The 27,841-nt window shown below is 35.6% G+C and overlaps 1 protein-coding gene across 4 annotated transcripts in view; it reads left to right on the top strand.

Annotated features, from left to right (window-relative positions):
* The window catches only part of FBXW7 (F-box and WD repeat domain containing 7), a 230,449-nt gene extending 205,575 nt beyond the window's left edge, over positions 1–24,874 (top strand). For all 4 annotated transcript variants that reach the window (XM_045798826.2, XM_045798825.2, XM_045798828.2 and 1 more), the window contains 8 exons: positions 7,756–7,890; positions 12,486–12,609; positions 14,460–14,596; positions 15,796–15,909; positions 17,124–17,305; positions 19,542–19,767; positions 21,579–21,789; positions 22,885–24,874. In XM_045798826.2, the coding sequence (XP_045654782.1) occupies positions 7,756–7,890; positions 12,486–12,609; positions 14,460–14,596; positions 15,796–15,909; positions 17,124–17,305; positions 19,542–19,767; positions 21,579–21,789; positions 22,885–23,153 (1,398 nt within the window). In that variant the 3' untranslated portion in view covers positions 23,154–24,874. The remainder of the gene's footprint in view (positions 1–7,755; positions 7,891–12,485; positions 12,610–14,459; positions 14,597–15,795; positions 15,910–17,123; positions 17,306–19,541; positions 19,768–21,578; positions 21,790–22,884) is intronic.
* The last annotated feature ends 2,967 nt before the right edge of the window (positions 24,875–27,841 follow it).

Here is a 27,841-nt window from a genome sequence, read left to right as displayed (position 1 = left end):
TTGACTATTTGATATTTCAGATTTTTAAGATGTCCATTATGTAAATCCTTAAATTCCTGGGCAAAAACTAAATAAATGTCCTAATCTTTTTTTTCTGTAGCTAGAAAATTCACTTGAATCAATGTTGCTTTTAAATGGATTTTTAAAATTGTTTTCTGTCCTTCAGGTGATTTCAGAGAAACTAGGGTAACCTTTTTTTTCAGTTGGTAACGGAAAGGTTAGAGCAGTGGTTCTCAACAGGAGGCAGATTTTTCCCTCTGTTGAAACATTTTTGGTTGTTTCAGGGCAGGACACTGCTGGCATCTAGTGGGTAGGGACAATGTAAAGGACAGCCTCCTATAGCAAACTGTTCTCAGGCCCAAAATGTCACCAGTGTGAGACTGGCAATCTGTGGGTTAGAGGAATTAAAGTTGTGTATTATTCTTACTGTAATGTTATGAACAACTAAAATTACAAAAAAAATTTTTTTTTCTGTTTTCATAGTCACAAATTGATTAAACTTACCTTTCCCCAAGGATATTACCTCTTTTCCTCCCAGTTCTTTTACCTTAGGTTCCTGATTTTTAAAAAATTTTAATTTTTTCCAATGCATGCTCTCAGAATTTTCTTTTTTTCTTTTTTACCATATCCTTTTGATACGAAATCTATCCATCAGTAAGAGGTGAAAATAGGACTCAGACATTCACACTTTTAAAGAAATACCTTAAAGATTTTTATCATCTTTGATTAAGCCAAGGAGATGGGAGTATAGGTACATGTTGTCATGCTTGTAGTCACATACAGCGCGAGCAGCACAGCCCGGGAGAGTAATGCAGAAGCTGATTTCGTAGCATTTTTAAAGACTTTATTTATTTTTATTTTTTTATTTAGAGAGCATGAGCAGGGGAAGGGCAGAGGGAGAGGCAGGCCCCCTGCTGAGCAGGGAGGATGTTTTGGGGAGTTCTTTGTATAATGCTTGCCTATTTAGCTAGCTTATGCTTTTTTCTTTTTTTTCTTTTTTAAGATTTTATTTATTTATTTATTTATTTATTTATTTATTTATTTATTTGAGAGCGTGAGAGCACAAGCAGGGGCAGTGGCAGAAGAAAAAGCAGGCTCCCCATCAAGCAGGGAGCCCAATGTGGGGCTTAATCTCGGGACAGGATCATGACCTGAGTTGAAGGCAGATGCTTAACCTACTGAGTCACCCAGGGACCCCTCGCTCATGCTTTTCTTAATGAAATGTCCACATGTTACCACATATTGTATGTCATCAAATCTGAGATACCATAGGTTATTAGAAGCAGTCCATCTTCAGAAATGTTATTTGTTAAAAAAAAAAAAAAATCATTTCTTAGAATTAATGAGATTCAATAAACTAAAGAATATTAGGTTAGCTTTTTTTCTTTTTGATTGCTTTTCATGTGACAAGTAGATGCAGGGAAGAAAACTTGTTCTTAGCTAATAGGAATAATAGGTAGAATTATCCCTGCAGTTATAGTACTTTATGTATTTTTTCAGATAAATATTCTGCAGTAAAGAAATCTACTAGCAACAAAAGGCCAACTAGACAGGTATATCAGGACCTTAATCCTTTGAGTACTGTATCCATCTCTGACACACCCAGGGCCCCATTGTTGGGCATTGCCCTTTATTTTCAGGGCTGGCACCAAAGGAACTAGAGATGAATCACTTGCCTAAAAGCTTACAATGCTTTCATGCCTAACATGTAGAGAGATATAATTTCATAGTAAAGTGGGGGAGTCATGAGTTGACCTTACTATAGTTGAGGGATAATTAAGCTGGCATGATTTCTGCAGATGTGCTGTGGGGGTATTTAATGAGGACTTTTCCGTTGCATAACAAGCAAAATGGGAGCGCTTGTCCCCTTACTGTTCTGCTGTTGCTCCTAAGGCAGTGATACAGCATTGTTTTGGTCCAGCTCCATCTATTCTGACAAAGTACTTTGTACTCAATTTATAAATTGAATGAGAACAAATGATACACCATTTTGGATAAAGGGAAATTGAAACAAAATGCCACTGCAACATAGAAGTGGAGATTCAAAACAAAACAAAAAACCAGAAATTTTGTACTGTTTAAATTTTTAGTAACCATTGATTCTGCTTTTTTTGGCAACTGGATTGATGTTTCAGGTTGTTAATTTCGGGGCAGAGGATTGGTCATTTTGTTTGTGCATTTGGGTGTTAATATATGGGTTTGTCACTTGAAAATTTTTGAGTAAGTAAAGGCACCAATTACATTAACATTATCTTATATTGAAATTTATATTTAGAGGTATGCTGATATAATGAGAACACATATGACTTAGAAGAAAAAGATCTTAGAACAAATTTTGGCTTTGCCTCCTAATACTGGAGAATTTTGTTGGTATTGTGTAACCACTCTTGCCTTATTTTCATTCTCTGTAAAACAGATGTAACACTAAAAAGTTGTCAAACAGGAGACAACATTTAAATGTGCTTAAAGCTATATTTGGAAATATAGTGGAGACTCAATAAATGTTAGTTTCCTCTCTTGGTCAAGAAATAGCCTTTGTGAGCCTTAGTTTTCTCAGGTCTAAAAAGGGGCTATTAAAAACCGCTTTATACAAATGTTATTAGCTTAACATTATTAGCATTATTTTAATCAAAACAAATTTGCATTGCATTAAAACTGTGAATGTACTTTGAAAATACTTATACTCAAAATATTTTTTAAATGATAAAGCAGAAAATACGTGTTTTGAAATTAAAAGTGGAATAAAAATACTCTCTTGAAGGATTTAATTAAGTTCCATGTTAATACTTAGAAATTGTACATGTTCTCTAACTTACTTTATTTAGGTCTTTTTTATTTGCTAGTCAACAAAATATTAAACCAGGATAATGCCAAAAGAAAATGAATTTAGTATTACTTTGCAATTGTATTTGAGGCAGTATGAGGAAGAAATCTTGTGTGAGGAGGAGTTTAAGAAAGTCATGAGAAGTGAGTTATTGACCACATGAAATTCAGGCACAGTACTGCCCAAAGTCATAAAATGTTTGTCTGAATGGGCTACAGGGATCATCCAAACTATTAACCACTACTGGTTTATGAATCACTTGCATCAATACTGGAATGAGTTGTTTATTTAAAACATAAAATGTCCTCAGCGCCACCTTGACCACTGAATCAGACTCTTTGATGGTGAGTCATAGGACTCTGATCTTACACTCCTCAACCAGCATTTGGGTAACACTGATCTGAACCAAGCCCCTTATTATACAGGTGGGGTCTCTGAGACTCAGATTAATTAAGGGACTTTCATATGGTTCCGTGGTGAATTTACTGGTGAAATCCAAGCTCCTGATTACAGTTCAGTGCTCCTTATATTCTTTTCTCCTACCTGCATGCTCTAATTATCTGAAATAAAATACCACTTCCATGGGGAATTTTCAAGTTTGCATTTGCAATTTTGTCCACAAAGTAAGTTTTGTTTCTCTTGATCCTCTCTGAATTTGGAATGTTTTTCCTATCCCCTTAAATATGTTCTCACGTAACTTTACCATGAAAGACCAAAGGAAGATGCTTTTATCCAGGACAACTGTTTTTCAGAACAGAAATAAACAGAAATAAAAGAATTATCAGAATTACAGAATTACACAGCACTTTGCAGGTAAAGGAACTATGACCCACAGAGGTTAAACTGTAATCTAATTAGTGGCAGTATCTTCTCCAAAAGTTGGGTTTTCTGATCCCCAATTCAGTACTCTTTCCACTGTTCCTCATTAAAGGTTGGTGTGGGTTGTTATTTTGTTTTAATATGGTCATTAACTGCTAGGTTTTCAAGTTAATACATACTTCCCTTTCTGGTCAATCATGTATGTATACAAAATTTGGAACCTGTCTTGGAACCAGACTAAACAAGTAAGTCCTAGTAATACCGTCAAGTATAAATACTAGAAATACTCTCTGGAGAGAATTTTGAGATCATGGTGGTGCAGTATTTCCTGACTCTTTGGGGATTCATTTATTTATTCAACAAATAGTTACTGAGCACCTGTCAGGTGCTAGGTTCTACTTTGGATTTGGGATACAGTAGTGAACAAAACAGACCAAAACCCCTTTTTTCACAGAATTTACATTATAGTCAAGGGGGATGGAATGCAGGGGGTTGGAACTGGTTTGCAGTTTTAGAAAGGTTGCCCAGAGTAGGTCTCAGAAGGAAGTAGGGAAGCAAGCCATGTGGATATTAAGGGCAAGAATGTTCCAGGAACAGCAAGTGAAAAGTCTCTGAAGCAGAGCATGGTTGATGTGTTTCTGGCTAAAGCGAATAAACAAGAGGGGTGGGAGTAGGAAATTAGAACCTCGTAGGCCAACCTAAAGACTTTGGTTTTTGCTTTGAAGTGGGAAGCCACTAGAGGGTTTTAAGCAGAAGAGTGAGTATCACTTTTTGGTGGAGAATAGAACAAGGAGGGCCAAGGTGGGAAGCTGAGAGACTGGGTAAGAGGTTGTAGGAATAATCCAGGTGAGAGATGATAGTAGCTAGAGCAATGTAGTTAATGGTCAGATTCTGGATATATTTTGAAGTTTAAGACTTTTACATTTGTTGATGGACCAGAACCTTCTGACAGCGGTGAGAATGGGAGAGTCAGGGATGACTCCAGAGTTTTTGGCCTGAGCAACTAATAGGATGGAGTTACATTTTACAGAAATAGGGAGGATTGTGGACATGCATATTTGAAGAGAAAGATCATGGAAATGTTAAGTTTCTATTACATATCTAAGAATACATATTGAGTAAGCAATTTTATATATGGTCTGGAGTTCAGGGAAGAAATCCAGGCTGGAGAGAGGAAAATGTCTATATGGCTCATACCTTTGTTGGAACCATCTAAGAGATGTGATTTTAATGAGTAATGAGACTGTTGAATATGTGTGCTTGTGGAAACAGTCTCATTTACTATCTGGTTTATAGCCTATGTTGCTAATCCTTGTCAGTCGTGTACTTTTCAATAAAATGTCACAAAGTACCATCTGCTGAATGTATGTATAATTTAAATCAAGGTATGCTTTTTATTTGACTTGTTAAATCAAATAGTGTTTAAAACAAAAACATTGTTGGGGCGACTGGGTGGCTCAGTTGGTTAAGCATCTGCCTTTGGGTCAGGTCATGATTTCAGGGTTCCGAGATCAAGCCCCACATCGGGCTCCCTGCTCAGCGGGGAGCCTGTTTCTCCTTCTCCCCCTGGTACTCCCCCTGCTTGTGTTCTCTCACTCTCTTTCTCTGTCAAATAAATAAATAAAATCTTAAAACAAAAACAAAACATTGTTTAAAGTCCTAGAAACATTGTGCTATACAGGCATAATTTTTGTCATGGACTTTTCCTGAAATATATAGAAATTTCGGACACAGTTTCTAATGTTTAAGATCTGTATTAGTATTTATCTTCTGTTTTGGCTTTTTCCATTCTACACCCCATCCTCTAAAATCCTTGATAAAAGACACGGTTATATATCATGTATTGATAATGGTTTTCCTATTCCTTTCTTTCTTAAGAAACCAGTAACAATACATTAACTGAAAAAAAAAAAAAGTAAAAGAAAACATCAAACATGTATATTACCTTAAAGTAGAAATATTCATCATAGCTATTAATGTCATTAATCTATGTAAAGTATATAGAGTAGTAATATGTTAGAAGGTTTTTCACTCTTTAGTGATGTTTACATATGATATCCTTATTTTTATATCAAAATTTAACCATAAAAACTTCCAAAAACTATTTCTAGGGCAGGCATTCATATATGCAAAGGGGTTTAAAAAGTTTGCATTAAGGGGCACCTGGGAGGCTCATTTGGTTAAGCGTCTGCCTTTGGCTCAGGTCATGATCCCAGAGACCTGGCACAAGTCCCGCATCAGGCTCCCTCGCTCAGCTAGGAGTCTGCTTCTCCCTCTGACCCTCCCCCCTCTCCTGCTTTCTCTCTCTCTCTCTTGCTCTCTCTCAAATAAATAAATAAAGTCTTAAAAAATTATTACGCTATCAAATGAATTAATTAAAGCTGCATTTTAATTTAGTCAGCATAAGTTGTCCATCACCCAAATTGGCATATCCTTATACTAGTGTCCATGAATCCTTATAATATAGATGCAGAGGAACAACATGTTATGAAACCCACCTTCAGTCCTATGAGGAATGTAAATCAATAAATCAGAGTTTATAGTATTGATACTAAATGATCAGAGATGAGTGGAGATTGATCAGTGTAAGTTTTGTCAAAGAGCTAAGTTTTGAACCAGGATTTGAAGTTGTTGTGAGGAAAACTGAACAAAACAATCTAACTTCAAATTAACTGCTTTTAATTGATCATGTGTATGCACATACACGTATATGAGTATTTTTTATTTCTATGTATCAGTCCTCACCCTAACTAAAAAGGATACAAGACGAGTACTCCAGGAGAATGTTCTAGGGGCATGTATATGTAGAAATGAAAGTATATGATGTATTAGAGCCTGTGTTTCCTCATATTTAGGGGTAAAATGGAAATGTTCCCTAGGGTTTTTATGATTAAATAAGATAATGTTTGTGGTAAGTACTGTGGGAGGAATACTACTGAAATGTTTGATAGTATTAACATAATCTACACTTTATGATAGAAAAGAAGAAATGAAATTCATTGTAGATTCTAAAGGGGTAAAAATTTTTTCAGTACTTTAAAAAGTATTCTAATTAAGGCTTCCTGTATCCTCAGTATGTATATCTCAGTTTTCAGTTATTATCTGTTTCACATGTTACAAAATTCAGGTTCCTGGTTTGAGCAAGAAATGGAATGTCAAAATCCAGATCTTTCTAGCTCCAAACCCTACCTATTGTTCTCTTTTCACCTGCTTCCAAAATGGACATAATAATTCACAAATATACTTAAATCGTCCTGCTCAAGGATGTCCTTTCACTTAAATATCACAAGGTTATTTAAATGTTTTACATGATTATTGTGAGGGGAATTTCTAACATTCTAAATTATTCACATGGCTTTTTAATTTTTCCTTTTAGGAATCATGACTCTTTTGTGCAGATGTTCCTCACTGGCAAAAAAGAAAAAAAGATGTTTTAAATAATTCTCTAGTCTAGTTTAAAATAGCTCATATTTTTTTAAGTATTATGATGTGTTTTTGTTTTTCCATAATGTAGTACTTTGTTCTGACTCTAATTTTATTACTAAGTTAGTTACTGTTTTATATTTTTGCTGTTTTTTATCTGAAATTATTTTCACCTAATAAGTCAAAGCTCTTTTATTTTGTGGAAGGCACTTATCAGATGCGCAGTATATCCAGTTCTTAATTTTTCTCTACATGATGCTGCCAGTTTCTTAACTCTCAGATGAGTGCCTTATTAACACAATGAAATTTTATGGTGCCCACTAGAAAGAATATAGAGAAAGGAGAAATCATCTTTCAAAATATCCTATTTATTCAGTAGCCAAGTTGATGTTTCCAAGTAAAACTTCGGTTTCTCAGCCAGTATCTTGATGGTAAACATGCAACACTTATAATAAATAACATGGTGCAAAAATATTTGTCTGTCAAAACCATGGCTTTTTTTTATTTTACAAAATAAAGGTTGCTAGTAAATTTGATGAGACAATTGATTTCACGTCAGTGACTTCTGGAGAAAATTGCACAATAAGCAGCCACCTTTTATGTTCCGTATAAATGTGGATTTTCATTTATGAGCTTATAATTTGATACATCTATTAAAATAATACAAATTTCTACTTCCTTTTTGATAGAGCTGGAGTGGACCAGAGAAATTGCTTGCTTTAGATGAGCTTATTGATAGTTGTGAACCAACCCAAGTAAAACATATGATGCAAGTGATAGAACCCCAGTTTCAACGAGACTTCATTTCCTTGCTCCCTAAAGAGGTAAGGGCTGTCAATTATATTCTTCATTGGGTGCTGTTTGAAAATATAACTCAACAGCAACCACCTTTAAATATGGTCATGCTAATTACGGTATTCAGTATTGTCAGCTTAACACTCTTAATTAGTGTTAAAGAGAGCTGTAAATGATAAGCTGCCATGACTTAATAATATCATTTTCAGATTAAAGTATATTTCTGGACTGATTAAGTGACTTCTTTCCACCATTGCAATAAGTCATATATAAGAGTAATCTATTGAGTTCCATTAATTTGATTATTTCTTTATCACGATTTTTTCCCCAGGTTATTTGAAGTCCAACCTTTAGCTGTCATGATACATTTATTATATATAGTAGTAGATTTGTTAGAAATTCTGATTTTATTGAAACAGCAATTTTTTTCTTATTTTGCTGTTTGTTTATCCAAAGTCCCTATTAGTCCCTAATAGTTTTGTGATTCTATGAATTGTAGTTCTCTGTTAACTTACATTGTGTCATTGTTTTGAAATATATGGAATTTCACATGTATATCTTTTTCTACTAATCATCCCTCTTCTTGCTGCCATGTCTCTCCCTCTCTCTCTCTCTCTCTCTCTCTCTCACATACACACACACCCACTCACAATCACAGATTTCCTGCATTGATTACATCCTTAATAGCATTTCTTTTGGAATTACGCACGTTTGTTTTTATATCTTTATGTGAACTGACATTATTTTTTATCATAGATTGATTATGATCATATGGGCATTCTTGGCAGTATAAATGAGGCATAACTTAGATGTAGTTCTCTTATTGATGTTAGAGGCTTCACAGTTTCATTTCTGTCAGCAAACAAATAATGTAAGATTAAATAATCAATGTCACCATGGTTTATATTTTCACAAATTATATATGTGCCACAATTATGTATCAGCTAAGAAGACAATATATAAAACGATAATATACCACTGAAATGATCTTGAAATTTCAAATATGAAAAGGAGTCAGTTTTTTTCGATAACCATTCTAAATATCCTATGGGCATTAAACATAGTCTCAGTAATAATTTCACATTGGATATGAATAAAATAGTTTTATCATATTTAATGTATGAAACTAAGCATTACTCCAGGAAAAAGCAAACTGAAATGTCTCTACTTTGGAATGCTTTTTTTAAATGGTAAAAAAAAAAAAAAAAAAAAAAAAAAAATTGCATTGTCCCAGAACAATTTTTTTAAATTCTTGCTGGCTCATTCTAAAACTGAATGCTTTGAATAGAATTGGCTTAGGAAATGACATAAGCTCTCTTTGCTTCCAGAAGGACATTCATAATAGGTAGCACTTTTATAAGTATTTGAAAGTAAAGTTAGTCACCTCTAATATATTCTTCATGGTTTCCTTAGATATCCTCCTTATTTTAGAAGGTAGTATTTTTATTAAAATATAGACTTGTCCCCTTATCTCTAAGAATGGTGAGTATTTTGTTTTGTTTTACTTTATTTGTATTTCCATAGTAACTTTTGAACACACAAAAATGTGATTTTAAGTCAGGAGAATATGAAAGACTTCTAAGAGTCTAAGAAGTAAGCACAAATTATCGATAACTGGTGTAAATGCAATAAAGATTTCTTGGATTAACTTTTCTTTTAAAGGTTGCCTGAGGAAAAAGAAGGGAGGCTAGATAGAATGAGACAGGGCCCTGACTTAGCAGATCATCTGCCCTTTCCTTTTTTTTTCTACTAGGAAACGAAATGCTTTATTTTATATGTGGCAAAATAATGGTTTAGATCTAAATCCTTAAGGAAACTATTATCAGAGACTATGTACTATTATTATTTAAAATTTTCTTACAATTCCTTTCAACAGATCTCAAAGCTCTTTACCAACATGTATTAATCTCAAAACTTTGATAAAAATCTCACTAGTCTCACATGGGAGGCTTGTGATAAACAGCATTATCCTTATTTTGTAAGTAAATACCGAGAAAAGCATCATGATACAGTAGATGACCTGGAGTAAAACCTAAATTCTTAACATAGGATCACCCAACATTTTCTTTATTCTTCCCCCTCCCCCCACCCTGCCCTTCACTAGTTCAGTCCATGGAAATATAGCGATTCTGGGAAAGTATTAGCTACCTCTCGAATATAACATGGTGGGTCTCATATAGGTTATATAAGAGAAAAACAAAAACTAGCAACTGTCACTGAAATTTCAAGTTTGGCCAAGGAAAAGTTAATTATATGAAATAGATTTTCAATTTAAGAGCTTCTGTCCAGTGGAAGTCCTTAGGAGGAATTACTAATCTAGATTGTACCTTTAAGACAAATGGATAGAAAACTGTATTAGCCAGACCATTTTACTTGGCTGCTAGAAACCTGTAAGCCCCTGCTTTGGTGTTCTAGAGATGTAGTTCAGGACAGTGCCCACTCTCTGTGCCCTTTAAGGAACCCCACGTGACAAGACCTTGCTTCCTTTGAGGAACTGGTGGTATACTTCCCCCATAGTAAACACTAAGAATTGTGTAACTAATTGTCGTTCCTTTTTTGCTTGGCAGTTTAATTAAAAAACCCTGTAAGATACTGTTGCCAATATATTTGTGTTCTACTTTCCCTTGGTTTAAACCTTCTTTTCTGATTTATATTTTTACTGGTTCTGATTTTCTTATTCATATTTTTTATTTTGCTGTGTATATTTTCTGAAATACTTAGATGTTTTGAATAGAACTGATTAGATTTCCGAAAGAATAAGTTGAAGTTCATGGTTGAGTTAGGGTCTTTGCTATTTTAAAGGAAGGTGTGCCAGTTACCTGTGGAGTTAGCACTTCAACATTCTTCAGCACCTAAGTGTTTCTTTACTCTTTAATGCATGCAGACACTGGACTAGGTGATCTCACAATCACCAGTAATGAAGGGTATTATGATTTGGGATGTACCTTTGAAATCTAAGGTGCTCTGGATTTGTTTTCTAGCCTTTAAGATCCATTGACTGTTTCTGTGAATTACCTGATTTCTACTTCAGTTGGATAACTAAAGCAAAGCATAGACTTTTTCATATGACCATATTAAATATCTTGGGCACTAAATAACATCTCTTTTCCACCAGTATAACTTTGTGCCTGATAATTTCTATGTTAAATATCAATTTCACATAGAAGAAGAATATGGTGTTATCCCAATACTGTTATACTGACACTGAGCAAACTTGCCGAGGCTTTGGTTGATTGATAATTTCAAAATTAAGTGCCTTATGGAGTATCCATTAAAAAAGTACAATGTTGAGATATATATGTGTTTGTGTACTTGTATATGTGTATGTATATACATACATACGTAGGTTGTTGAATATAGCTATGCCTTTTTATTTAAAATGACTCAGACTGAATGGTCTTCTCTCATCAAATAATTATTCCGCAAAAAGCCTTTTACTGTCAATTATTAGTAGTAGTATTAAATTGAGTACTGGCTGGTTGGAGTACTTTCTGTATGAAATGTACTCAATAAATATATGATTAATGATGAACTCTCTATATACAAAGTTCTTGGCTAAGCATAATTTATGTCATGTAATTACTGTTCAGCATCAGAAAATAATTCAAATTGTGCTTTTACTCCCCATATGGCCTTTGGCCCTTTGAATGATAGTTTGTTTTAATTCTTGCAATTTAATTTCTGTAAAAACTAAACTTTATTGCTTTATTTAGCTCATGTTGATTCTAATATCATAACTTAAATTTTTATGTGATTGGTGAGGCTACTTGGGTAAGCATACTTGAAGCTACCACTCCCCTCTTTCTTCTTTCCTCTTCCCTTATTTACTTGAATTGACCATACATGCTGAAAAAAAATTGATGGTTTGCAAGTATTGGAAACAAAATTTTAAAATCAGTGATATACTAAAGAGCTAGTTCAAACATACAAAAATCTATCTGGCCCATCAAGAAAATCCCTGTAAGCAATATAAAGTAATTAGAACCTAATTACTTTTATGTGTCTATGGAGCAGTTTAGTAATTGTCCCCTATTATCATTTATAGTAAAGGGTATAAATGTTTGAAAAGTTCATCATTGTGATAATAAACACTTCGATGTGATAAAGAACTATTAATTATACCTATCAGAAGTGATCTGAAATCATACCACACAGAATATCTAGAAATCTCATTTCTTAATATAAGGCCTGTCTTCAGTGAATTTACATGGTCATGGGGAGAGAAAAGTACAGACTCTAAACAACTAATAAAGTATACCGATACACAGAAATGGTAGAATTCTCAAGTTGAGGCTCACAGAGCAAAGGCAAGAGCAGAGGCAGAGAGTCTTAATAAGTAGTCCTTGAAGAGGTGAGGTTGGTGGAGTGAAGTTCATAAAAACTAATAAAGTAAGTTTTTGAAGTCTGGTACATATTTAAGATTGACTATTAGAAAGTACTGCCTTTTATAATTTTAAAAATTAGAATGTAGAATTATATTATGTTGATCTTGTACTTCATTCTATAGAAAATAGTTATATAGAAGTTAATTATTTATGTGTTAAATATATATACACACGCACACACACAAACACACGTATATATATTTAAAAGATGGGTATACTATGCTTTTTCCTTTCCACAGCTGGCACTCTATGTGCTTTCATTCCTGGAACCCAAAGACCTGCTCCAAGCGGCTCAGACGTGTCGCTACTGGAGAATTCTGGCTGAAGACAACCTTCTCTGGAGAGAGAAATGCAAAGAAGAGGGTAAGGTTCAAAATCACAAAGAGAAAATCTATACACTTTGAAAAAGCAAAGTGATTCTGAAAACAAATAGAAAAAGTAAAAATTAGAAGTTTTATGTGCATGTAGAATAAAGTAGTGGATAATTGAAAAAAGAGAACTTTGGCAGCCTATCAAAGAGTCAAAAATGAGTGTTCAGTTACATTAACCTACTTATATAAAAATCCACTGGTTATTCCGCACATTCAAATGAGCCAGGTTTTGGAGCTAACCCCTTTAATAAGCACTAATACCTTAATAGCAAATATATCTGATTTACTTCCCAGTCTCTACTACAATTAATAAACAATGAAAAGGTCAAGATGAGGATGATTTAACGGAAACCTAAAAAACAAAACTAGCGAAACAAAACACAGACCCCTAGATACAGAGAGCAGATTGGTGGTTGCCAGAGGGAAGGAGGTTTGGGGGGGCAAATGGTGTAAAGGGGATTAAGAACTACAAACTTCCAGTTATGAAATAAGTAAGTCATGGAGATGTAATGAAAGCATGGGGAATATAGTCAATAATATTGTAGTAACTTGGTAAGTTGACAGAGGATAACTAGATTTATTGTGGTGACCATTTTGCAATGTATATAAGCATCATATCACTATGCTGGACACCCGTTATTCATATTGTATGTCAGTTACACTTCAATTTAAAAAAAGACGAATAAAAGACCTAAACCTTTGCTTAAAATTATACATGAATTTCTACCAGTGATTTTATGGATGAGAAAGGTGTCCTGCCTCTCCAATACGTACAATTAGAGATAAGTTATAATTGCAAACTGTCTTGGGAGAGAAACTCACTGACTGGAATTCACACTAATAAATGACTACTTATTCATTCATTAAGTAAATAAAATAGAATAAGGGAAACCCCAAAATTATATTAACAGTACTCAAATATTCCATATTCTGTTCTTTCCTTCCACAAATATTTATTGAACACCTCCAACGGGCTAGACATTCTTAAATGCTGGGGATATTGTAGTGAACTCCCATTTTCTTTCCATCAAGGAACTTACGTCCTTGAAAACTGTAAAAAAAATTTAAAAAATAAAAAAATCTCCTTTCTTAGTAGAGGAGAAGGTATCATCCATATTAATTAAAGAAATGACTTTTTTTCCCAGCAGGCATATAGAAAAATTATATTTTTGAAAAAAATATAAAAATATGATTTGTCTAATAAGCAAAAATTTTTAGAAACAATCGTAGAGCATGAGACAGATACTCTATAGGTTATCCTCCCTTTCAAGGAGGTTACAGTTGTCTATAATAGAATAGTCTATTCTATATACAGTCTATATAGATACACATATACACAATATTTTGCTTATTCATTCATCCATTGATGGACACAGGTGCCTTCCACCTTTCAGCTATTATGAATGATTGTAGCTCTGAACATGGGTGTACAGATATCTGTTCAAGTTTCTGCTTTTAATTCTTTCGGGTGTACGTCCAGAATTGAAATTTCTGGATCATATGGTAATTCTATGTTTAATTTTTTTGATGAACCACCGTACTGTTTCCCATGGCTGCTATACCATTTTATATTCCCACAAGCATTGCATAAGGGCTCAAATTTCTGCACATCCTCACCAACATTTTATAGAATTATTTAGAGAAAGAAATGAAAAGTCAACATGAAAACATGCCATAGAGAATGCAAACTTTACATTATTGTTTCATAATAACAGTGTTAGAAATTGGACAGCGTCCTGCATTTCAGTGGTTTTGAGCATAGGGGGAAATGAGATATATTATAAAATGTGTAATTTTTATTACTGGTGACAGCAGTTATACTCTCACTCTTTAAAACTTTAGGTATTGATGAACCATTGCACATCAAGAGAAGAAAAGTGATAAAACCAGGTTTCATACACAGTCCATGGAAAAGTGCATATATCAGGCAGCACAGAATTGATACTAACTGGAGGCGAGGAGAACTCAAATCTCCTAAGGTAACTGAACTCTTGCACGACGTAACAGAAACCACTGATCAGTGTTGGTAGCTAGTATGCTCTTCTTGGCCAGCAGTATAACTTGACACCTATCGCCTGTAGAAAGAAAACAGTATATTTTTAAATAACTGAAAATGTAATGGTCAATAGTTCCCTATTACTAATTTCTCCAGTCTGACAACTGATGGTACTTGAATAAAAGATGAGTTGACTTGTATGTTGCCCCACCTTAGGTAAATGAAAATTTCTGAATATCCTATTGAATTTTATGTCATACACGTTTTACCTAAGAACTTGCTTGCTCTCTAACCATGTAGTTAGAACATGATTTTTTGAGGCATGCCCATTTGTGTTTTGGCTGTCTCTTGTAAATAGTTTGTGTTTTGGGTGTTTCTTGTGAGTTTTATTTTTATGAATTTAAGCATAATACTGATTTTCTGTCTTACTGCAAGTATGTAAATAGTGGCAAAATGCTTGAAATTCTTAGATGTTTTATACAACTGGAAAAAAGCATTTAGGGGAGATACTGTGATATTAATATGTATAGATTTTAACAGGCTTTTTTTTTTTTTTGAGAGTGAGCGGGTACGAGTGGGCTGGGTGGGGAGAGGGGCAGAAGGAGAAGGAGAGAGAGCGAATCTCAAGCAGATTCCACACCTAGCCTGGGGCCCTGTTTGGGGCTCGATCTCATGACCCTGAAATCATGACCTGAGCCGAAATCAAGAAAGAGTCAGACGCTTAACCAACTGAGCCATCTGGGCACCCTGAGGCCTTTTTTGTTTTAGGTTGAAAAAGTTGATAATTATTGTTACTCTTGTCTTTCTAGTTTGTAGGTGCTTTTGTTTTTGTGTGTGAAAATTGCAAAAACATAGATGCATATTTTTTTGGTTTGAACAGATAGATTATTATAAAATACATTTGTATTTGAACCATCTTTATGAGGTCTTGACTCATAAAAGTCCTGACTCAGTCAATTTTAATAGTTGATATCTCATGTATAAGTCATAGAATATGGAAAAAATAAAATGTTTAATACTTGATTCATCATTCGGGAAGGATGATACTTTGTGTCTTTTATAAATTATAATTTTAGAAATAGACTGTAGATTGCTGCTATTTATGGCGTAATTTTTCTTTTCACCAGAATTTTGAAAACATTATTTAATAACATATTTCTAATCTGTACATTTATCTTGTAGGTTCTGAAAGGACATGATGATCATGTGATCACATGCCTGCAGTTTTGTGGTAACCGAATAGTTAGTGGTTCTGATGACAACACTTTAAAAGTTTGGTCAGCAGTCACAGGCAAAGTAAGCTTACTTCTTTCTACACTTCACTTTTTGTATATGTCTTTGCCAGGATCAACCAGGGAAAACATGGGTTCATTTTTGACCGCAGCTTATTTCGATAACAAATATCAGAGCTTCTAATTTAGTTTTTCTCCTGGCACAAAGATAATGTTTCTCAGGATAGGGATGTCATTAGTTTCTTCCTGTAAACAGTTCGTCTATCTTTGTGACTTAGCTGTTGTATGATTTTTACAGATGTGCTTTGTCTTTTTCTTGGCTTAATTTTTCCCACTTTTATTAACCATCTCGGTTATATTGTCCTTTTTAATCTTTTTCGAAACTATGATTGAGGGGTATTTGTTTTTCTTTGTAAACTGCTTTGTTGATAACTTACCTATAGTTTAGCAGTTAAATAAATCATGTTAATTTAGACTTATGTCAAGCCCTGTGAGATGAAAATAAAGCAGAGACAGTATTTAGATAGGAGTTTGAAGAAAAAAGCAGTCCAAGCAATCAGTTTCACTGCATGCAATATTATACTTTAATGGTTCTGTGGTGAGTACTTATTTTTATCTGTCCACTGGAGAATGTTTTCATAAATTAAGTAATTGACCAGCTAAAAAACACAGAGGAAAATATGAGGGGAAAAAAAACTGTCTTTTAAAATGTCTTACAGCACGCTGATTCTTGGGCAAGAATCTTCTAAATATTCCAAGTCATCTGTTAAAATTTTTTAAAGCAGCTTCATATTTCCATAGTGTAATAGTAGTTTTGGATTTATTTCAGCGTTTTAATATCTGTCTTTACTTGTCTAGAAGTACCTTGCCTGGCTCCTAACTAGTGCCTTGGGGCAGATTCAGATGAAATGTGGTATGTAGCCACACCTAACACGGTTGGCATTCTTTCACTGAATCCATTCATATGGAAGGGACCAAGTTGCAATTTTAGTGTCATTTCATCAAAGAGACCAGGCTGGAGCTATCATACTTGAATGAGAAGTGTTTTACTTTCCACATCCTTGTTCCTCAGTTGCATCTGTGTGTTTAATATGTAACGCTACTGCATAAGCAAAGCAATAAATAGGGATGGTATCGTGTTATATTGATGTGAAAAATTGTTTTCTGATGTGCCAAATTTTGTAAATTAGTTTACCCCAAATTTTAATGAGCTACTGCAATGTTGTGTAAATCGGTTTTCTTTCTACCCAAAAGTAATCATCTTAAGTGTTTTTCCAGTGTCTGAGAACATTAGTGGGACACACAGGTGGAGTATGGTCATCACAGATGAGAGACAATATCATCATTAGCGGATCTACAGATCGGACTCTAAAGGTGTGGAATGCAGAGACTGGAGAATGTATACATACCTTATACGGGCACACTTCCACTGTCCGCTGTATGCATCTCCATGAAAAAAGGTAAGGGAAAATCCTGCAGTGGTTGGGAATTCTTCCTCTGTTATTTGTGAATTCGAGGCTTTTGTGCAGAATTCATTTGTATAATACAGTGTTTATTAGAGAGATAGTGTGCTCTTAAATTAGACTTTAATTATTAGACTTCAGATGTTTCTGTACTAGCAAAGCAGTAGTGTATTGGCTTAAAATTGGGGGAATATCTTTAAATTTCCTTCTTCATTTAATGGCGTTGTTGGCTTCCTCCTTGAAACTCTGTTCTCTAATCTTGGGTGGCATTTTATTTATTGTTCTGTATCTTTGATGACTCATCATCTCCAAAAACATCTTTTTCTTTCTCTTTCTCTTTCTCTTTCTCTTTCTCTTTCTCTTTCTCTTTCTCTCTCTCTCTCTCTCTCTCTTTTTTTTTTTTTTTTTACATTTATATATCTGCTAGCGGGATAAATTCAGTTAATCAGACTTCAAGCTTCTGAGTCTTTTTAATTACCCACCCACCCTACCCCCCACTCCATCATATCCCTTTATATCAGACAAAAGCTGAGGTCTCTGGGTTTTTGTTGAGTCTCTCATTACTGATCACCTGAACTAGTGATCTAGCTTTCACACTCGGTTTTCTCTCCGGTGACACAGCTGACAGAGAGTCCTTTTCTCATTATGATAGTATCACTGCCCTTTGAGAGCCTTCTGTTGTCTATCGAATCAAGGAAGAAATCCTCAATCCAGTTTTCAAAATAGTTTCAGCCAAACCAGACTGCTTGCCTTTTTTTCTTCTCAGTGCCTTTGCTGTTGCTTTGATCTCCTCCTACAAAGCCCTTCTATTAAAGTCCTTCCGATCTTCTATTGGCATGTCTTCACAGTACCTCGTTCAACAAATGTGATTCTGATTTCATTTGTCAAAAAAGGTCTCTCTGGCGGTCCTTACCACGAATCCGCTCAGGTCCTTACCTTTAATTCTGTCCACAACATCTTCTTTGTGAGAACCATTACATTAAGCAGATTTCACACTAGATTTGTAATATGTGAAGAAAAGTACCTTTTCATCTGTAATTTGAATCTACTTTGAACAGTGTGCTTTATTATTAAAATTTGGGGGGGGTGATATTAAGAGATCTTGTATTTCAGTTTCCATTATATTCTGACTTAAATCTCTCAATGCTCCTTTCTACTCTTCCAATGTAGAAACTGTGGCCTATCTTTCTCTCTTAAGGATGACATGAAGAGGGGCGCCTGGGTGGCACAGCCGGTTAAGCGTCTGCCTTCGGCTCAGGGCGTGATCCCGGCGTTATGGGATCAAGCCCCACATCAGGCTCCTCCATGAGCCTGCTTCTTCCTCTCCCACTCCCCCTGCTTGTGTTCCCTCTCTCGCTGGCTATCTCTGTCAAATAAATAAATAAAATCTTTAAAATAAAAAAAAAGAATGACATGAAGATACCTGAGTTTTCAGCTCTCCTTTGTAATCCAAAGGTGATTGAGATATTTGTATCACTCCGGTCTTCAGAAGAGCACAGCTTTAATAATGTTGGGCCAAATTTTTACGGGAATTCTGTTGCCTGCCCGTGTGTATCTTCTAAAATCTGCATATCTTAATTCCTCCATAGCCTATTAACTATCATTATAAGCATAAGCAGCCTGTGTTTGAAGATATTCTAAAACTGGTTAATTTTACCAGAATTATAATTATATAAGGCACATATCTTTGTTTAAACTCCAAATTCACATTTGTTTTGTTGAGTAACATTTATTAAATTTTTTCTCTAGTCACAAAGAGAAGGTATGTTCATAATTAAAATTTTGGGAAATGGAGAAAGAATAAAGAAAAAATATAAAATTCTTCAAAATACTACCACCAGAGTTCTCCCATTAACATTTTATACATGTTGCCCACATTGATCATTTTATTTCTAAAATCAAGATCTTATTGTATATATTTGGAGCTGGCAGCTGCTGCCTCAAATACAATACAGCAGTTTTCAAACCGCCCCCCAGAACCCTGGGTGCTACACAGCCGCTTATAAATGTGGGAACCAAGCAGGTGGATTTCTAGGCTTCCCAACTTCCCATCCCAACCAGAGTAACTTGACTTTTGTATGTTTATATATCAAGGTTTTACATAGGATTTCTTTGAAAACAGGTGTTCCTGCTCAAGAAAAAAAGTTCAATAATCACTGACTTTATATATCATGTTTTCTCATGCTATTAAAAATTCTAATACTTTTTTTTTTCTGTTTTCCTCCCCCTACAGAGTTGTTAGCGGTTCTCGAGATGCCACGCTTAGGGTTTGGGATATTGAAACAGGCCAGTGTTTACATGTTCTGATGGGTCATGTAGCAGCAGTCCGCTGTGTTCAATATGATGGCAGGAGGGTTGTTAGTGGAGCATATGATTTTATGGTGAAGGTGTGGGATCCAGAGACGGAGACCTGTCTACACACGTTGCAGGGGCATACTAATAGAGTCTATTCATTACAGGTAAGAGATGGTATCTCTCCTATCCCTTAGATGCTTTACTGATGAATCATGAGATTGTTTTACTCGGATGATCACTGTCAACTTGCTGATTCAATACAATCCAAAAAAGACAAATCAAATTATCCTGTTGTTTACACATGCTTTAAAATTGGCATGAAGAAAGCATAAATTTTTAACTTACTTAAATAATTTGTTTCAATTTTTCTGTGATCTGTTTTTCCTCTAAAACACAAATATTTCTCTTGGAACCTGAAACTTTGGAACCCTGAGTTTTACTATATTGATTAACGGGTAGATAGTCTCATAGGAAAATAACCTGGATTTTAAGAAACTCCTTAGCAGAGGATTAATTTGGCCAAAAGCTGCCCCTTTGCCTTGATAGCTGACAGTTGTTGGGCCCTGTGATTGTGGTCCATTCCCATTCGAAGTGGGAGTGGAGCCTTTCTGCATCAGGCTGCTCTCCCGTCAGAGGGTTACTGATTGGTAGTCATAGGACGTAAATTTGACCAACCTTATTTTTGTTTGTTTACATTTGAACATGATATTCTTGAGTGGGTTGTTGTATTTTGAAATAGATAGCTGGATTAATAGCAAATTTAGAAAATAGGTCTTGTTTTATTTCCTGCAAGACTGCATTTTCAGCTTGAAAATTTTTCCATTCTTCATAGTTTGTTTACCAGTTACTGCCCATTAATGATCAGCAGATTAGTACATAGTCCCAGTGCTGACAGTTCTCTGTTCTTGAAATATTTGTTTCTTAATTCGTGGAATACTACCTTTGTCACAAAATACTGATATATAATAAAGATATATTAACTTAGAAAAGGTTATGAATTTGGAGGAGAGGGAATTGGCTGAAGTTGTTTTTCTGTTTTGTGATATGTTCACAATATAATAACGATATAATATTCTCATTTAAGTAAACCATTAGACTGAGAAAAGAGGTAGCAATATTATTCTAGATCTTCTGGGAATTGATATTTATTGACTTTTGGTATAGCTGGGAAGCTGGAGAAGAGGTGCTATATAGCTTGCTTTTGTTATCAGAATGCCACTTCTTATAATTCCAGGTGGAATTATCTGTTGGTGCATTTCCTAATTAGCATTTGGTTCTTGTAAATGAAATTTTTGTTTTACATACAGTTTTTAATGGAACTTACTTTTAAACATTATGAGAGTTATCTCTAGTCTTTTTGTGCCGGAGGTGTGTTAATAAACATACCCTTTATCATGAGCTATGTCAGTAGTTTCAACTTTCTGTTGGGAAGTAAGACTCAAATGGCAATCCTTCTTGAATGATCCATGATATTTAACTATCATCTGTGGCCAGATGATCTGAAAGTAATGTGTTCATTTTAGGTGTTTTGTTTCTTTTTAATTGTTTCTGCATCTAGTTTGAAGCCACTGGCCATAAGAAATTAGCAATTCTGGGGGCACCTGGGTGGCACAGTTGCTTGATCATCCAGCTCCTGGTTTCTGCTTGGGTCATGATCTCAGGGTCATGGAATCAAGCCCTGTGTTGGGCTCTCTGCTCTGCAGGCAGTCAGCTTGGGATTCTCTCTCTCCTTTCCCTCCACCCCCCTGCAAAAATAAATTAATAAATCTTTAAAAAAATTAGCAATTCTGATAGAAGCTTCTGAGAACATAACACTGTAGATTTGCTTGATTACCTGCACTTTATCCTGTTACCTCGTTTTGTTCCTGGCATTACCTGTTTTCCATGCTTTATTTTTCTCCCCTGTAGGATTAAGGTCAATAAATAATATCAAGAATATCTACACTTCTAGTCTAATAAGCTGTGTCTGTTGTAGTTTGATGGCATCCATGTGGTGAGTGGATCTCTTGATACATCAATCCGAGTGTGGGATGTGGAGACGGGGAATTGCATTCACACGTTAACGGGACACCAGTCGTTAACAAGTGGAATGGAACTCAAAGACAATATTCTTGTCTCTGGGAATGCAGATTCTACAGTCAAAATCTGGGATATCAAAACAGGACAGTGTTTACAAACATTGCAAGGTAAGTCTTGGCTACTCAGCTTTAGTTGTGTTCGTTAAAAATGGGATTGTTAGTCCAAAGAGAAATATGGAGCTTTTATGTCACAGAAAGAATTAACCTCATACAAAATGAAAATGCTTATTTTGGATAAGTTTCTGAGCATTTTCATTCTAACTTGACAGAACTAGGCTACCCTTGAGAAATTGTTTTAAATTGTGTTTTTTTTAAATATAATTGTGTTTTTAAATACAAAATTGTTTAATCACTTCCTACATGTACAGTTAACTCAACCTAACCTTAAAGAACAATGTGAAGAAAGATCTAGGCTATATCATAGAAGCAACAGACTCTTTTTTTGTGTGTGTGTGATTTTTTTTTTTTTTTAATTTGTAGTCCAATTCTAAATTAAAGACCTACCTTACTGGAAAAAAAAAGAAGCATCTCTAATCTGATAGAAAATTGCTTTGGCCTCAACTTAGACCCTTTAACCATCTTCTTAACTAGGTTGGAAGGAATAATAGCACCCAGTAAAGTGAAGAAAGAAACATGTGAAAGTCACTAATATTAAATGAGGCACACCGGTGTTAACATTTTATGTCATGATTAACTTCTTTTTTTCAGTCATAGCCCTGAAAAGTGTTTTTTTAAGTGAGGCCATCTGGTGGGCTCTACTGCAACTCTTTACTCATTGGTTGTGTCTGTTCTTCAGAGTTTTGGAATTGTGGTCATTCAGCCTTCGCCTTGAGCGGTCAGTTCCAAGTGGTAAGGGTAGTAGATTTCGTGCCCATTCATCCATCAGCAGAATACATGAAGCAGAGCTATCTCCATCACCACAAAGAAAGCTCTTATTTACACAGCCGGAAAGCAAAACGTGTGCCTGGTAGCTAACCAAGCTTCCTGGAAGACAGAACTCTTGAAAGTTAATGTTTCAGTTACAAATAGCTACCAGATTTTCTTGCAACCCTGCCGATCCTAAAATACTCACAGTTTCTAAATATGCAGCATTTTAAATATTTCATTTATTGTATGTTCTAATGTAGAAGGCTACAATTACAATGTAACTTGCCCATACCCATGATTTCTAACCAGTAATTTAATTCCTTTGGTTTTGCCTAGGTCCTAACAAGCATCAGAGTGCTGTGACCTGTTTACAGTTCAACAAGAACTTTGTAATTACCAGCTCAGATGATGGAACTGTAAAACTATGGGACTTGAAAACGGGTGAATTTATTCGAAACCTAGTCACATTGGAGAGTGGGGGGAGTGGGGGAGTTGTGTGGCGGATCAGAGCCTCAAACACAAAGCTGGTGTGTGCAGTTGGGAGTCGGAATGGGACTGAGGAAACCAAGCTGCTGGTGCTGGACTTTGATGTGGACATGAAGTGAAGAGAAGAAAAGGCAAATTTGTCCAAATGTGTAGACGATATACTCCCTGCCCTTCCCCCTGAAAAACAAACAAACAAAAAAAAACAAAACAAAAAAACAACAGAAGAAAAAAGCAAAAAAAGAAAAAAAGAAAAAAAAAAGAAAGAAAAAAGAAAAGAAAAAGAAAAAAAAAATCCCTTGTTCTCAGTGGTGCAGGATGTTGGCTTGGGGCAACAGAGTGAAAAGATCTACAGACTAAGAAGGAAAAGAGGAAGACATGACAAACCGTAACTGACAAGAGAGGCGTCTGCCGTCTCATCACATAAAAGGCTTCACTTTTGACTGAGGGCAGCTTTGCAAAATGAGACTTTCTAAATCAAACCAGGTGCAATTATTTCTTTATTTTCTTCTCCAGTGGTCACTGGGCAGCGTTAACGCTGAAGCTTCGTTACAGATTCTGTTAGCCTGTCCTTTCACCACTGAGACCTAGGAAGGGGCTGCAATAACACCCAAACAAGGACTGGCTGACTTTCTCAGTAGAGAGCATCTGCAACAAAAAGTCATTTTTCTGGAGTGGAAAAGCTAAAAAAAAAAAAAAAAAAAAAAAAAAAAAAAAAAAAAAAAAAATTACTGTGAATTGTTTTTGTACAGTTATCATGAAAAGCTTTTTTTTTTTTTTTTTTTTGCCAACCATTGCCAATGTCAATCAATCACAGTATTAGCCTCTGTTAATCTATTTACTGTCGCTTCCACATACACTCTTCAATGCATATGTTGCTCAAAGGTGGAAAGTTGTCCTGGGTTCCGTGAGTCCTGAGATGGATTTAATTCTTGATGCTGGTGCTAGAAGTAGGTCTTCAAATATGGGATTGTTGTCCCACCCCTGTACTGTACTCCCAGTGGCCAAACTTATTTATGCTGCTAAATGAAAGAAAGAAAAAAGCAAATTATTTTTTTTTATTTTTTTTCTGCTGTGACGTTTTAGTCCCAGACTGAATTCCAAATTTGCTCTAGTTTGGTTACAGAAAAAAGACTTTTTGCCACTGAAACTTGAACCATCTGTGCCTCTAAGAGGCTGAGAATGGGAGAGTTTCAGATAATAAAGAGTGAAGTTTGCCTGCAAGTAAAGAATTGAGAGTGTGTGCAAAGCTTATTTTCTTTTATCTGGGCAAAAATTAAAACACATTCCTTGGAACAGAGCTATTGCCGCCTGTTCTGTGGAGAAACTTTTCTTTTTGAGGGCTGTGGTGAATGGATGAACGTACATAATAAAACTGACAAAATATTTTAAAAATATATAAAACAAAATAAAGTTGCTGGTCAGTCTTAGTGTTTTACAGTATTTGGGAAAACAACTGTTACAGTTTTATTGCTCTGAGAAACTGACAAAGCAGAAACTATTCAGTTTTTGTAGTAAAGGCGTCACATGCAAACAAACGAAATGAATGAAAAAGTCAAATGGTTTGCCTCATTCTCCAAGAGCCACAACTCAAGCTGAACTGTGAAAGTGGTTTAACACTGTATCCTAGGTGATCTTTTTTTCCTCCTCCTGTTTATTTTTTTTTTGTTTATTTATAGTCTGATTTAAAACAATCAGATTCAAGTTCGTTAATTTTAGTTATGTAACAACCTGACATGATGGAGGAAAACAGCCTTTAAAGGGATTGTGTCTATGGTTTGATTCACTTAGAAATTTTATTTTCTTATAACTTAAGTGCAATAAAATGTGTTTTTTCATGTTAGTATGCCTGTTTCTTCCACTGAAGTAAATAATACTTCATTATAAATATTTAGGGTTTGCCTCTAATATATAAGATATCAAAGTCTCGGTTGGTTTCTTTGCATTCCCTGTAGTGTGACATAGAGATCACTACTTCCAGGCCCGTTTCATACAGCTTAAGTAAGAATAATGTGCCTAGAATGTAAATTTGGTTTATCGCCTTCGACTATAAAGGAGGACACTCCACTTGCCTATCTCTGTATAACACTGGATGTGTAAATATGAAATCTGGGTCCCTCAAAGAGTCACAAAACTTTTGTGATCATTACAACTGGAATTCCTATTAAAAAAAAAAAAGTTCATTTTTAAAATTTGACCACATATTGAGTACTCACCGGGAACGTTCTGTGTGTCATCTCGAAAGTGCCCACCCTCCCTGAGAAGTAGGTACTGTTCTCTCCATTTTTAAGGTGAGGGCGGAACTGGCTCTGACTGGTTAGGGGATTTGTCGGAAGTCGGGTAACTAGCAGAGAGCCAGCTTTCAGGAAAACCCATGCTCTCGAAGAAGAAAGAGAGCTAGAATGTTGACAGACTTTCCAAAAGCAGACTTTTGGAAAAAGGAAGTCATTCTGGTGGTACTTTCAGGCTCTTCTGTTGCTGTTTTAGTCAGTAAATCTAACATTTTATAATATGAGTGAAAAAATGAAGTTCAGTTATTCTCATTATGTAGCCTCTCAAATAGCAGGTTCTGTCTCCCACTCACCTCGTCTGTATATTTAACATTTTATTTAATCCCTACATTTAATCCCCAGGCCACAGATGAAAATCTAAAACTTAATAAAAACAGATGCTGCTTAGAGACTACATTTCTCACAGTCCTAACGTATGTGTTCTTTACTCCTCGAGCAGCAGTGCTTGGGCCTCAAGCTCCCCGAGCTACTAAAGCGGAACGTCAGGGAGTGGGGCCCAAGAATCTGCATGTAAACCAGCTCGCCCGGCCAGTCACGTTCACCGCTTAAGAACCACTCCCTTAGATCCCTGCCGTTGGCCATTTGGTTTATCAGTCCCCGGCACAATACAGGCCAGGACCATCAGGGAGAAGTGACAGGTTAAAGGAAAAGACAGAAAAACCACACGGCTAACGAGGCAAAAATCACATTAGGTCTGGAGTGCAGGGGCGAGCAGCTCTGCCTGCTTTGGGATAAACCAGGGCATAGCCCAGAGCCATTACTACTGTTCACACCGACAGTCCTGAAGGATCGAGAAGTTGTAATTCTGTTTGGTAGTCTTGAACTTGCTAGATTTTTCATAATACAAATGTGGCTTACCTGTAATATAATTAAAAAAAAAATCATCTTTAAAAATAAGCGTACGTTATAGAATTGAGCTCACAGGATTTGCAGACAAATAGGTGGGAATTCAAATCCCAGTTTTGTAATACTGTCTAGTTACAGGAATTTCATCAGATTTCTTGACCTCATCTTTTAGTATGTAGAGAATACCCACCTGCTAAGGTTATTGGAGGGATGAAGTGAAATGTTATGAAGCATGTAAGACCCCAGTGACACTTCACACTCAATAAATGGTAGCTCCTATTAAAACTTCAGGAAAAGAGACCCAGATAATTGTAACTTTCTATATTTGGGAACAATCGAATGTGTTCGTGACTCATTCAGGTACGTAATAAAAAATAGCATTTCTCTATATATATAGCAATTTACATTTTTTAAGTGGCGTCACATAGATTTCTCCTTTGAGTCCTACAGAAACAGTGTGAGGTAGACTGGTATGGGGCAACTACCAGTGATTTTATACACACTTCGGTGCTCATTAAATACTATTTTATGAGTAAATGAATAATCTTTCTTGCAGTGGATCTGTTCCTGAAAGGGAATATGTTAACCTCATGCTATAGGAATTAAATTATTGTCAGTGTGGTAAGAAAGGTCACGAAGGGAACCCTGCTTTGTGGCCTCCTCAGTGAAGAAGTTCAGCACCTTACATAACTGAATTTTTAAATCTTCGCACCAGAATAACAGGCAGTTCCCACATTTAGGTGTTACAATTCCTAAAGATCAAACACAGCCTGAAACTAAAGCTAAAATTCGGACACAGAAATAACCCATAAAGGCCATAAAGCACCATAACAGGTGCTCAGTAAGTACTTGTTGAATTGAGCAAAGGAAGCTTACTGTCTTTTTAAATTATTATTGGATTGTTTATAATTTTGATGCTTTGAAACTCCTTTACTGAGAGTCAGTAACCACATCTATTTCATTAATCGGCAACAGCCAATGCATACCAAATGGTTAAGTAAATGTTCCAGCCTACCTATTTGTTGAATTTCAAAAAGTAATTGACATTCAATTATATGTACTATTTTTGAGCCACTTTTTCTGTGCCTTTTGAGCTAGTTATTATAAAGTCTCCTTTCTATTTGTCCGAATTGACCAGAAGCTACAATCAAACAACAAAAATGACTGCTTTTCTCTTCCCCAAGTGAAACAGGAAATCAAGGGCAGCCTCCCCAGACCCAGGCTGTGCCTTGCTTTCGGCACACTTCTCCCTGACACGCTCACTGCACTTGGCGAAACAAAGGCGCAGAGGTCGAGGAGAGCGGACACCTGGAAGGAGCCTGCCTGACTCCATCCCGGCTTCTGTAACGCCTCCCACTCCAGACTGCAACCAGGGACCAGCAGGTCTGCGTGGCAGGAGTGGTTCACGGTACATTTTTTTCCTGAATCCTTCTCTCACACACAGCTTTATTCATTTTCCTTCTTTAGCCATCTTCCACCCCCGATAAAAATCAGTCGGGATTATAACCTATACTCCACCAGGTTCATCAGCCAGTAAAGGATTCAGCCTTGTGCCTTATGGCAGCTCTAGAAGAGCCTCCTGTGTGTGGGGCCGTTCTACTGATAGTCAAGGGATTTAGTGTTGCTGATGAATTAATTTGAATAAATGCTTTTGGCGCAGGTGGTTTTATGTT

The sequence above is a fragment of the Ursus americanus genome, chromosome 13 (genome assembly GCF_024610735.1).
Source record: "Ursus americanus isolate L20-20 chromosome 13, mUrsAme1.1.p, whole genome shotgun sequence".
NCBI classification, from domain to species: Eukaryota; Metazoa; Chordata; class Mammalia; order Carnivora; family Ursidae; genus Ursus; species Ursus americanus.
Note: the sequence above shows the minus strand (reverse complement) of the source record. Positions and strands in the feature narration are given on the sequence as shown.